At 38.8% G+C, this 13,922-nt stretch overlaps 1 protein-coding gene across 1 annotated transcript in view; it reads right to left on the reverse strand.

Moving 5' to 3' along the window:
• Positions 1-713: 713 nt before the first annotated feature.
• The window catches only part of tapt1 (transmembrane anterior posterior transformation 1), a 33,123-nt gene continuing 19,914 nt past the window's right edge, over positions 714-13,922 (reverse strand). Inside the window, exons 8-14 of the mRNA XM_002938638.5 lie at positions 13,841-13,921; positions 13,306-13,415; positions 11,166-11,225; positions 10,861-10,929; positions 10,219-10,295; positions 5,409-5,569; positions 714-4,114 (exon numbers count right to left, since the gene is read on the reverse strand). Of these exons, the coding sequence (XP_002938684.2) occupies positions 3,888-4,114; positions 5,409-5,569; positions 10,219-10,295; positions 10,861-10,929; positions 11,166-11,225; positions 13,306-13,415; positions 13,841-13,921 (785 nt within the window). The 3' untranslated portion in view covers positions 714-3,887. The remainder of the gene's footprint in view (positions 4,115-5,408; positions 5,570-10,218; positions 10,296-10,860; positions 10,930-11,165; positions 11,226-13,305; positions 13,416-13,840; position 13,922) is intronic.

Raw genomic sequence — 13,922 nt, forward strand, 5'->3', positions numbered from 1 at the left:
AGCCGCCTCAGGGCAGCAGAGTATTTGCCCCTGCTAATGTGACAATAGGAAATAGAAGACACAAAACATCAATATCTTGCCTGATAAAGACAAATATCGGCACATCTCCCCCACCCAAACCACACTATTTGTATTGCATATTTCTTCAGCATAGTGCACAGCTAGAACAGAGTTTCTATGGAAACCAGCAACGCCATCTCTTCATTGGCTGCTAAAGGGTGTGTTTGATAACCTGAGCTGACAAGAACGGAGCATGCTCAGTTAGCTAAGAGCCTAAGTCAATTTCTGAGGGAGGGGGCCGAGTGGGTTAGAGAAGGAATTCCAAGTAATAAAGGGGATGCTGCAGCCTTACTATTAACCTTTTAACAACCAGAGTGGCAGGTATTTGGATAGGCTGTTCACTGGTTAATATCATGTTCCCCTTGCAGAGACTTCAATGCTGCCCTATGGATTTCAGTTTTCCCAGGCCCTGCCGGCACCACCTGCCAATATCTAACTATTGGGAGATGCAGGGAGCCAAACCCAATGGCTACCAGGCCACAAGTATCATGTGTCTGTAAACTACTAAATGTCCAACAGTGATAGTATAGTGTCACTCATACTCCAAAATGGATTGGCTAAAAGCAAGGGCCCTACAGCATGTGCTCTGCCACGTTGGGCAGAAACTCTCTGAATGGCCTACACCTACAGACAATGGAAACACACGTCACAGAACTTATGAAAGATTACAAAATTTATTATTTTGTTTTACAAGATGTAATTATAAAACATACTATATTACACAATATGATTTCCAACAGAAAAAAATGATTCTGTAGCAGATCAGGGAAATTTCCTTAGCTTTGCCACAATAGCAAGATACAAATCAATTTGTAGTTTGAATTCTTTGTACCAATTTAGTTTCTTTTTTCCCCAGGACAATTTTGAATTTATAACCAATGGCATGAAGGTACTGGTATCACAATCTGTACTACTTGGATTCACAGACACAAAATCGTTACATTTCTAGCAAGAGTCTTTGGAAAATCTAAAACTCTAATAATCGTGGAATCCATGCCATTATTCAGCCGGACTTTCTGGGCATGCATGGCACCTTGGTCCTCAATTTATCTGACCAAACCATTCATTGGACCATTGGCAGAAAAAGCTGACTAAGGATAAGTTTTCCTGTTTATATCTCCTTCATTTCTCTCAATGAAAAATGTTTGAGTAAATGTGGATTGTGTGTGAACTAACATAAGCCAATCACTATTAAACCCCAAGGAAATCTCAGGGGGAGACCAGTCACCCAAGGCCAGAACCCCCCGCTAGCAAATCGCAGCCACAAGTGTGTTACTTATAGTCACACACTAAGCAACTAATAATATATGCTGCTAGGCCTATAGAGTTTAAGAGGTGAAAACTTCTTCTGGTCATCAGCATTCAACTTCTCGATGTGTCCAAAAGCACCTACTCTTTCCAGACTTGTGCTACAGCTTCTCACAGCAGCCATATTTAGCTGGGATAGTACCTAGTTTGGTATTTGTCTAAGCACATATTGTATTGTTATTGTAATTATAACTAACCTACAATCACTTGTATATTTACTAACAATAGATATATTTTTTTTTATTCTGAAGTGAACCTCGGGATCAGAACAGGTAAGAATTTCAGCATTGAACTAAAAAACCCAATCAGCTCCAGGAGTTTTGGAACCATAACTCCCAGCAACCCACAAATCAGATGAATATCCAAGTTTGCATGCCCCTTACCTAAACATCTTAAACCTTATATGGCGGAGGAAACATGGGGTGAGTGAGACAGTTAAGTAGGCAGTACAAGTAAAACGCAATCTGTCACAGCTTTGGTTTTTTACTAGAAATAACAGTGTTAATCAGATTTGGATTTAGTTCTGTGCCAAACAAAGCAAAGAATTTTCTTCAGTGGGTTCTGTGTCAAGCAGAGAGCCTCTCATTAATGGCCGCACTGAGGGTGCTCTGCCAATAGCCAGGGATACCGTCCTCTAGACTGACTGACATGCTGGTGCCATGGCTTTAGAGCCAATAAGGTGAAGCCTTAATGAAGAAATGTACAAATTTGTAGCCCAGTCTGACCTGCAGCTCTTGGTGAAGTATTGTTGCCCCCAGGAGTGGAAATTATACAGGTGGAAGGTCACAGGCTAAAATATACCTGGGGTAAGTCCAACTACATCTATGCCACTATCTCTCCCTATCTTACTAAAATCTATTGCCTGACTATTTTCTAGTTATAGATACCTTTTATCTTTAAACTCAATTTAATAATAGGAATTCCTATGTCCCTATTATTAAAGAATATACAACAAAACTGGACCTGATGCCTCAGAGTGTTTTACTCTCTGCCCAAAGGGCATCTAATAAGGAGGGAAATCTTGTTGTGTCCAAGATAAAGGTGTTCAAATCTGCAATGCACCCCTCACTGCTGTGTACGATATGGTCCAACGTGCTTAGGGAGCCGCAGACTGCTTTGATGATGGTGGGAGGTACAATTTATAGCAGGGATACACTAAACCCTTTATTTTGTGTAGGCCTTAATACAGAATGCTCCCTAAAGTTTCCACCAAAAAAAACTGCCTTAATTAATGACAAATAGAGTTTTAAAGTCTTGTGACTTTAATGGTACATATTTGCTTTGGCTACATCCAATAACTAGTGCGCTAGGATAGGGCTGAATCGTGAACTGAATCCTGGTTTTAGTGCATCCTTTGCTGACAGCACTGCTGGGCTGCTGGGCTTTCGGTCAAACTTTGTCTCTAGTCAGAGCCTTACCAATAAGTATACAATTGCCATTCATTGTATATCCATACGTACTTACGTGATAATTGTTATCTGTACTGCTTTTCAATATATGTAATTAACGTGGGTTGTTAATTCAGAAGGCAAAAGAGCTTAGTTTGTACTGATCATCAATATATTGTAGCATGTTTGGGTGTGTGATTTGTTATACATGCCATATTCTACTGGCAAATTCCAAAGCGAAGTCATATAGAAAAGCTTTAGTTACAAAACCATGAAAGCCGGTGTTGTACCAACATCAGAACTGGGTTCATGCAAACTGAATGTACGGACTGTGCCTTATAAAGGGAAGGCTAACTGACAAGTAGAGATGGTGGTGGGCCTTAAATGAATATACAAATCTTCCCCATAATTCATTGGTAGATGTACCATATAACTCTTCTACTCGCATGCAACAGAATGAACTTGAGGAAAATGACGCTGGAAAGTCTCTCAGTTTATACTAAATACCAACTGAGTTGAGTGGAAACAGCAGTCTTCTAAGGTAGTAGGATATTAACGGTAATAAGGCTGCTAAGAAAGGGAAAGACAGTCCAGGCATGAGCAGTAGGTTCATATTATGGATTCCTGTATCCTTTGCTTGCAATATTTGAGGAGTTTCTTTAAAGTTAAGGCATGTGTTCCCAGACTGGAAATCAACTCTGTGTTACAAGAAGTCCAAACACGACATGGTTTAAAGAAAATGTCATTAGCTTTGTTTGACATCCAATGATTTGCCTTCTTATACCACCCTGCAGTATATTTAAAAACTACATTTTTAGATTTGTTCATAGTGCAGCTTTGCAAAGTCAAGTCCTTTGCATTCCATTAGTAGAACTTCCCATCACAGTCCAACCAAGCCCAAAAGCAAAATCCAAATGTTAAAAAGGAAAAAAAATATATATATATTTAATCTTCACTTCAACAGTTATAATACCATGGGAAGCCTGGGGCCAAATCCAAAGCACTTTATCAATAAAAGGATTTTTTTTTTACCTGAAGAAATAATTTAAAACAATGAAAAAAATAAATATCGCAAGTGCCAAATCCAACGACCTGACTCTGTTCAACAGCAAAAACCATGGGAAGAGGAAATCAGTCAATTCTGTTGCCACAGATAGTAAACCGGTCGATGTCAAGCAAATCTTTATCTGCCTGTTTCTGCTTCAGTTCTGAGCCGTCTCCTGGAATTTCTTTCTCTTCTCCGTCAGGCGTGGTCAGAAGTTTGTCAGAATTGCTCTCCACGAGAAGTTGCGCTGTGCTCACGGTCTTAGTAGGTTGGCAGGTTACGGAAGTATTGGCAGTTTCGTCTGGAGGATGGCCTAAAATTTTAATTGTAAATATTTTAAAATTGTGGTCAAGGATACCAATAACTGTTGCCACCAAATGCACAAAATCCCTCATTTTTCGATTAGGCAGAATACTGAACCAAATCAAAAACCTATTTTGCATATTGATTATTAATTATAAAAAAAAAACCCTGCATAGTGAACAAAGTGAACAAATTGTTGAATTCAGCTGCCCACACATTTTTAAGTCACAGGACATGAGAAGGTATTCTGTTTGGCCAAACACTTGTGATTCGGACTGATGCCGAACCAAATTCTGGATTTGGTGCATCCCTAATTTCACCGATACTGTGGGGCATTAAAGTGGGCACTGCTAGACAGTAAAGTAGCAGGAATCACTTGCATATAAAGAGCCAAAATATGTTTTTTTTTATAATTTTATGGAACATAAGGTTAGCACTGCTGCCTTGAAGTACTGGGGGCCTAAGTTGGTTTCTTCCGAACTTATAGGGGCCTATTATGCTGTGTAAAATGTTATTTGCTGGAAAAATGGTATAAAAAGCTGTTTAAAATACTGCCCCATAGTATCTACAAGAAGTTTTTATGTCCTCCCTGTGCTTGTGTGGGTTTCCTCCCATACTCCAAAAACCTGGAGGGCAGGGTAACTGGCTCCAAATAAAACAGATGCTACAGTAAGTTTTCCCTCTGTCTGGTTTCGAACAAGGGCTGTCAGGCTCTAAACCTGTTTGGATTTCAGAAGCATGACTGATGCACAATTCAGCCAATTATGGGCCACAGCTTCATAACTCTGTGCCCTGACATAATTAAAATATCATCATACCTCTAACCAGCTCCCTCCCTATGCAGAGTGGTCACCTGATGAAATGTGGCAACCCTACCCTACTGTAGGTACTTTAAATTATAAGTTCCACTGGGGCAGGGACTGATGTGCATGGGGTAGAATTCCTGTAAAGTGCTGCAGAACATGCTGGAGTTACATATAATTAAGGAGCAATAGATAATGCTGACAACTTTGGGTTGTTGTTTTAACGTATTAATCCAGTTTAACAATATTGCCAATAATAATTCAAAACCTTACTTTTTCGTCTTAATGACATAACTGTATTCAGCGTATTAGCTGTTAAATATCTACGACTTTGACTTTATTATTCACAAAGAACAAAAAATTAAACTGGAACCAAGGTTTTTTTTTCCCAATTAGTTTACATATTTGGAAAATTATCTAAAAAGTACTATATGTGTTGCAACCAAAAATGATGGAGAGGAGTTGTCAACACAAGAGCAAACAAAAATGGCAATTCTGTACCTTGATTTGGTTTTGCTTTGTTTTGGGCTTTCTTAGGAGTCTTTCCTGGTTGGCAGGTAGTGGGTGGCTGGAACAACTTCTCTTCCATTTTTGCATCCTTGATATACTGACATGACTTCCCCAGCAAGACGATGCTGTTAAGGACTTTTAATGTAATCAGTCTGCAAAAATAAAATACAAAAAAAACCAACTCAGTAATTTAGAGAGGCAGTGAAAGCTAAACCCCATAAGCTAAACCCCATGGGGGGGGGGGGGGGTGGAATTACCAAAATTGAAGTCAATTCATTCTAGATTAACAGCAATATATCAGGCACATGAGAACAGTATCACCAAAATTACTTATTTAAAGTAATAAAAGTAAACTGTAACACTGGTAAAAGTTGTCTTTGCTTCAAAAAGACTATTATAGTTTATAAAAATAAAGCTGCTGTGTAGCCATGGGGGCAGCCATTCAAGCTGGGAAAAAAAGAAGAAAAGGCAAAGGTTACATAGCAAGTTACAGATAAACTCTGGAAAATGCTATTGTATTCTAAAGAGATTATCCGTTTTTTAGCCCTATTTCAATTTGGCTGCCTCCATAGCTACACAGCAGCTTTGTTTATATAAACACCTCTGAAGGTATCTACACGGTACTCAATGGGGGCTGTGGCAACAGACACAAATCACTTGCACCTAAAAAAATTGGCTGCACAAGTAATTTTGTGAACGAGTGCCGTGATGCCAACAAGGATTCCATTGCAAGTGAATTAGATTTGTGCCAAAGTGCTAGCAGAACTAGCACATTTCACTTTGACCCCTATAGATTAAGAATATAAAATTGGCAAAACATATACCCAGATTTAATGCCGATATTTTACTATGATCTATAAAATGACTTGTGTTTATTGGGTTACGTGTGAGAGACACACATGCAGGGGTGATGTTGCTGCCATGTTGTTATCCGTGCCATTGTTATCCGTGCATCCATGCTTTTCCAATTAGCAGAGTGAGTCAGGGAGAAGTTAATCCAATCTTAGAGATTAGACTGAATGTGTCGCTCTGTGGAATTAGTGCAACAGAGAGGCCTATAACTCGCTGTACTTGGAGAAAAAGAGAATTTAACAGCAGTTGAATACCAAGTATCCTGGGGGGATCCAGTCCATGTTATGGGCTAAAACTCCCAGCATCCCTTATAAGCTGATAAGAGGAATTCAGGCCCTTGTAGTTCCATTCAGCAGCAGGACTAGTCATTTAAGGGGTTATGTATTAAAGGAACAGTAACACCAAAAAATTAAAGTGTATAAAAGTAACTAAAATATAATGTGCTGCTGCCCTGCACTGGTAAAAGTTGTGTGTTTACTTCAGAAAGTCTACTATAATTTATATAAATAAGCTGCTATGTAGCCATGGAGGCAGCCATTCAAAGGAGAAAAGGCACAGGCACATAGCAGATAACAGATAAAACACTACTGTATTCTACAGAACTTATCTGTTATCTGCTATGTAACCTGTGCCTTTTCTCCTTTTTTCCAGCTTGAATGGCTGCCCCCGTGGCTACACAGCAGCTTATTATATAAATTATAGTAGTGTTACTGTAGTAAACACACCAGTTTTACCAGTGCAGGGCAACAGTGCATTATATTTTTATTACTTTAAAGCTCTTTCATTTTTTGGTGTTACTGTTCCTTTAAAAGGCATTAAGTTTGCCCAGGAGCAGTAACCCATAGCAACCAATCAGCAGGCAGCATTTACTGGTTACCTGTTTAAAAGCAAACACCCTATGGGTTAATACACCTGGGCAAACTTAGTGTGTTTAAGGGTGAAGACACACGGAGCTACTAGTAGCAGCTACTGTTCGTGGCTACTAAAAAAGACAATGCTGATCATTTATTGATAATTGTCTCTATGTGTTTTAGCACTGAGGCAATTCTCAGTACTGTCTATGGTGCAGGGTATTTTCTGGCATTTAGTAGCCTTGAAAAAGTAGCTGTCAGTGTGTCTTCACCCTTATTAAATATGGGGATTAGTACCACTGAATTACCTCACTGAGCCATATTTTGCAGATATTTAATAAATGCAAGGCTAACACAGCAGACTATTTAATGATAATTGATATTAAGAACGCTATGGGGGTGATATATCAAAGTATGAATTCAAATTTTTTTTTAACAATTCAAGTTATTTGTGCTCAAACTCCCATTATTCGAATTATGGCTTAAAAACTTGAATGCCCAAAGTGCAAAAACCCAGAAAACTCGAATGTAAAACTTCGGCATCTAAAAGCTTATGTAGAAATCAGTGGGAGTTGTCCTAAAATCAAGCCATATTTTTTAAATCAAGATTTTTGAGTTTTTTTAATCAAATGATGAATAGAATGAAAATATGAGTTTATTCGAATAAGGAAAAAAAAAACTCTCCAATTCATAAACTCAAAAATTGATAATTGTGTCTTCCTGTATTTCTGTACTGCTGGATCTGACTTGTGAATCTATGTAGCGGAAGCAAACTAAGGAACCTGGAGGAGAACTGGCTGCATTGCTGCTTCAGCATCAGTATTGGAATGTTACTTGAAAATGACATTTTCTTTCATTATTCAAATACAGTATTTTGGGTAGACATTCCCTTTAAAGCTGGCCATACACGCACCGATAATATCGTACGAAACCTCGTTTCGTACGATATTCGGTGCGTGTATGGCAAGTCGGCGAGTCGACCGATATCGCAGGAACCTGCTGATATCGGTCGACTCGCCGTTTGGGCCAGTTAAAAGATTTTGATCGGGTGCCATAGAAGGGGCCTGACCAAAATCTGCCTTCAGGGCTGAATCGGCAGAAGGAGGTAGAAAGCCTATTGTTTCTACCTCCTTATCTGCCTGTTTCAGCGCTGAAGGTTAGTGGCAGATCTGACGATCTTTCGTGCGACCGATGGTCACACAAAAGATCGTCAGATCGCCACGTGTGTGGCCACCTTTAGGGTGATGACAGACAAATCTCCTTGTGCGTCACTGGCCTTAGACAATGCCGGCTGTACCGGTACAACTGTGTAGGAAGATAAAAAGTTTTGATTATTCTGACAGCATGCCTGCTTAAGGCAAACATTCTGAAAGAGGATGATTTGCTGCCATTTAGGAATATACGTATGGGAAATCTCTTGCCTTTCCCCTGATTGCTGCTCCTGACTAATGATGAGTTTGGCTGGCAGGATACCAACTGTTTCATAACAAAAACAACAAAATGATTCAGTTTGTGGGCGCAGAGCTGAGAACTGCTTTTTGGCAGATCGTTCATTTTGGAATAAGTAAATAACGTGAGAATCAATTAAAACCTACGGAGCTAATTCAAAAACCTGCCAGAAAATTCTCTGAAGAAGTCTCAGTAAAATTCTCTCTCCTGCCATTTACTTTAGAGTAAAAGGTGAAAGGAGAAGGAAAGTAAGTAAACTAAGTAAGCTTTATTAGAAAGGTCTATATAAATACAGCCATAAGCACTCACAGAAACGCTGCACTGAGTCCTCTATCAAAAGATACAGGATTTCTTGTCTCCTTGTTTTCCTGTGCCCAGCTCTCTCTTCTTTCCTGCTCCCCCCTCCCTCAAGAATGCTAAGAACTCCCCCCCCATCTCTTAGGAATGTGTGATCTGAGCCAATCAGCAGGAAGCTTCCTCATAGTCTTACTAACTGAGCATGTACACTGGTCTTGGTGCAGGAGTGAGGCATTATGGGAACTTTCTTTACACAGCTCAGCGTTTTTTCTTCCTGTTTGGCTTCTGATCTTCTGAACAGGTGTGAAATATGGGGAGACTTAAGGGCACTATTGAGAGAACTGAAGGTATGCCTGCAGCTTGAGATTAACGCTTTACTAGCCTTTCCTTCACCTTTAAATGAATATGTTCATGGGAAAACATGTTTTATTTCAAAACACATCAGCTTGGGACTCCTCCAGTTACATGGGAGTAGGAGAAACAATAGGTTAGCTGAAAGCAGTTCTAATGTGTAGCGCCGGCTCCTTCTGAAAGCTCAGACTCAGGCACAATGCACTGAGATGGCACCTACACACCAATATTACAGCTAAAATAAATACATTTGTTGGTTCAAGAATAAGTTTTAAATGTTAGAGTGAATTATTTGCTATGTAAACAGTGTAATTTAGAAATAAAAAGTATTCCATAAAAATCATGACAGAATCTCTAGCAAACCATGAGCACCAATCAGCTGGAGACATTTAATGGTCTGCAGTTTAGAAAGAAAACTTCTAAATCTAAATTGCTGATATGGGTTACTAGACCTGGGGCATAGACTTAGAATATATAATGAAGCACTTACAACAATCAATAAGAAATAATTTACTTCCCCTTAAGAGTTGTATCCAATTCTTATATTACACAGTTCACACATTTCCCTTCTAATTATCAATCCCCTTTACTAGAACTGCATTAAAGGAAAGGAAACCATAATAATATGTATGTATGTATAAACTATGTGTTTATGCTATGTATAACTACGTGGGATTCCTGAGCGTTTGCTCAGTTTGGTTATTAAAAAACACCCTTTCCTGAAGGTCTGGGCATGTGCCCATGGCACCCAAATTATACTTTTTACCAGAATTACATTGCCTTCCTTACTAGCAGTTAGTAAATGACTGGTCACTATGGGCAACTACAAAGTTCAAGGCAGCACCTTAATAAGTCAGTCCCTTAATGTTAACAAAGCTAGCATATCTTTTGGTTTAAAAAAAAAACAAACAAAAAAAAAACAATTAATAAGCTCTTTTTTTTTTTTGCGCAATGTTAAATCCCAGGTGCCACGCATTAAGGATAATAGATATATTACTTACCCAAAATAAAAAAGGACAACACAGGTATAGGCCAAGATTCCCTGTACCTTTACTGAGCTGGTGACCACTCTGATGAGCTGGAAAGGAAAAAAAAAACAAAAAAACTGAAATGCCCAATAAAAATAAACTCTAGATAGGAAAACAAATCTAGAACTTTTGAGGACCTTTATCAGGTAGAGGGTTCTGACTGTTATAAAACTATGTTCTGGGCCATAGTCATCCTGTTGGACAGCCTGATTTATCCCAAAGATCTATATGTAGGTAGCTAGCATTGCTGTAAATACAATACTCATAACAACAGGTTATATAAACTAAGAATAAAGGGACAAGTTCAAATGCTCAGGTAGTGCTACATTATCAATCAATGTTTGATAGAAACAATAATATATGGGTGAATTTTAACAATAAGGTATTGCTGAGTGTCTACATTCTTAAGTACAACACGTGTGGTTCAAACCCAAATTAAATAAGAATTTGTAACAATTTGGCCACAAAGCAATACAAACTATGTTTCTTCCAAAGTGATTACGAATTATAACAATAGCTATTGCTACAAGGACATTCAACTTGGCATCTACCCAGCCAGGTTGCCCTTGCAGGGGAGTTCCTTGGGGTTCAAGCATTTCTTTTGTTCACACTTACTAGGACCGCTAGTGGGAGAGGAATAAAGCCCATTCTCCTGGATACAGAGTCACTGTAATCGGTACAAGCCTAAAAAGACAAAGACATCATTAAATTGCTGGGAGTTGTAGATAAAACAGTGTCGAGAAGGCTGCCGATTCCCCATGCCTCGATGAAGAAACCGCCAGCTGACAACTACAACAAACTATTTCTGCTTCACATTATCTGTACTGGTAAGGGTGGTGTCGCCAAGCGTTTTAATTGCACATAGTTGGTGACTATAGAGTAATAGACCATAGACCAACAGTGTTTCTAAACATACTTACATTTTTCTGGCGACTGCTCACTAGTTCAAAGGCAAGACTGGCTCGGTATTCACTATACACCTTTGGAAACACAAACAAATTAAACAAATGAGTATTCATACATTACCAGTATTTCTGTTGTCAAAAACACATAAATATTAGGATAAAAAGATTTTTCATGCATGATTTAAAAAAATTCAATACTATTTAAAAATGCTTTATTTCATAAAAAGCATGCACAATATTTCAGTTATGCAGTTTATTTGGTGACTTATCATCAAGGCTTATAGGGCACATACTGTGCTTTGGTGGCCGCTAGGCTAGGGCCATTGTTTAGTTCCCACTGGCATCAATCACGGCAGTGCAGGCCATTAATGCCAAAAAGCGCTTTTTTAATTATTTGAATGCACATTTATTTGGTTGGACCCCCAACCTATACATATTTTTTAAACCACAGAAATGTGTTCATTTTAGCCAGGGTGATGATGGGCTTCTTCCAAGCCTCATTAAAATCTGAGGAAGCTTGGAACTGATTCAGTAGATAAAGAGGCTAATTATATTTCTTGTAATAACCACAATATATTAAAGTATTAAAAAGTCAGTGTATTTTGTCACATCATCTAACAAATGACAAAAGCTTTAGAAATTATAACTTCAATTAAGCTGTGCTTGGTAAGGCAAATTAATATTGTATAAATCTTGAAAAGATACAGAAGGAGCCATTGGGTCCATTACAACAAGATTACGTTAACAAGATTTTTTATTAAAAAAAAAAAAAAAAGGGGGGGGGGCAGACTGTGAGTAACCAATCACAGCTGTCAAGTGAAAATAGAGACCTGAAATCTTTTAAAATGTAAAAATATACTTCATATCCATCTAAGAACTGGTGGACTTGTGCCAATTAGTGGTTTATTGAACATTTTCTCTTAAAGGTTAAACCTTCTAAATAGTGTTAAGCTGGCCATAGACTGAAAGACCTGCATCAATGAGCCAATGTGCTCCTTACCCCAATGGGATTTTTAAACCTGCCCAATCAACATCTGCCCGATTTTCAGGCAGATGTCGTTTGGGCAAGCCTGTCTAAGGGCCCCATACATGGCCCGATGGGATGCTGACTGTCCATCAGCAGCTTTTATTGACCCATGTATGGCCACCATTACACAAGCATGGGGCCTATTATCTGGCTTGCATAGGACCTGGAGGTTTTCCAGATAAGGACTGGTGGACATAACTATGGGGAAAAAAACTGCTTAAATCCTCCTTTCACTTCTCTCACTGGTGAGGAATTGAAGCATATTCACTATCAAGGTAAGTCTGAAAGCCTTTCTTTAGGATAAAGTACCAAGGAGCATGAGCAGAGAGCTGCTGAATTGTATTCTAAGGGTGCAGAGTATGCACAGATTTAAATTAAATGACAACATTAGGAAGGACAGAAGACAGTCAGTGCATAAAATCCCTTAAGGTTACTTTAGCCTTCTGCAGAAACATCTGTGATATTATAAAGTAGGGCAACTGCAGCTGTCCCAATGCACAGGGGAGCCACAGTGTTAACGTCCTGCCATAACCTTGCTCATGATCAGGAAGGGGAGACTCCATGGAACAATAAACTATGCCTTGTATCTTGGTTCAGCTTAGATTTACAGTAATAAAAGCTTGCAAACTGGGGGCTGATAGATTAAAATGAAAACTTAAACCAAGTATTCATCTGCTATATCATTGTGATTAGCTGAATTTTCATCTTGGCATAAATAGCAGTCAGTGTAGGCTAAATGAGAATGGGAGAAGGAAGAGAAGCTGGAGGAATGTTTAGCCTCTAGAGAGACCTTTTGAGCAGCAACAAGAAACTGATTAGGTTTTTTGGTGGTACTAGTCAGCAATCACAGTGATACTAGTGAGGGTGTCAATAAGGACAAAACAAAGTTGGGGGTCACTGAAACCTCGCAGGACAACTATACAGGGAAATAGTGTGTGAGAAGCCTGGAGTCATTAACCCAATCATGCCTATAGAAATTCACACATTTTGTCTTTGTTGATGGTACAAATATAATATCATGGAAAAGCTCATCCCAACTCCTGGTTAACCTGTTTCCAGTATGGCCCAGACAGCTGTGCAGATAGTAAATAATAAAGGTCAAATACAGAACAAAAAGGAAATACATACATCGGCAGTGATGTCATTAAACTTTGTAATGAAGGCGTGTTTGACAACATCCACCGCAATCTCCGAAGCAATGACCATGCAGACATCAGGGAATAACACCCACAGGTGATCTATACGCAGTGAAAAAACAAAAAAAAGTATACTGATATATTAACAAAAACCTCACTTTCATTTAGTTTTCATATATAAAGGGTAAATATAAGAAGGCACTGAAAGCACACTTCTGCGAATGCAATATGGATCCCCCATATGCTCTATTTTAAATCACATCTAGTAATGTTCAAGGGAGCTATCTCTGTGCCAACAGTAGTTTTAATAGCTGAATAAAAGCTTTTCTATCAGCCAATACATCACTTTTAACAAAACTGTTTTAATAATCTTAATTTAATGAAGTGCCATAGTGCAGATTCGCATACTCCACAACAAGCAGACATCTTGGCGCCTTGGCTTGGCAGGCAGGTTAGTTTATCAGATATACAAGAAGAACGTTTAACCCTCAGATTCTACGTAATGTAAGGATTTATAAAATTGTTACCTGGATTCCATGAGAACTGCTCCATGTTTCTTAGGCACACAATCAGAAGAAGCACATAGTTGGTGAATCTCTCCTTTATGTC

This window comes from Xenopus tropicalis, chromosome 1 (assembly GCF_000004195.4).
Source record: "Xenopus tropicalis strain Nigerian chromosome 1, UCB_Xtro_10.0, whole genome shotgun sequence".
NCBI classification, from domain to species: domain Eukaryota; kingdom Metazoa; phylum Chordata; class Amphibia; order Anura; family Pipidae; genus Xenopus; species Xenopus tropicalis.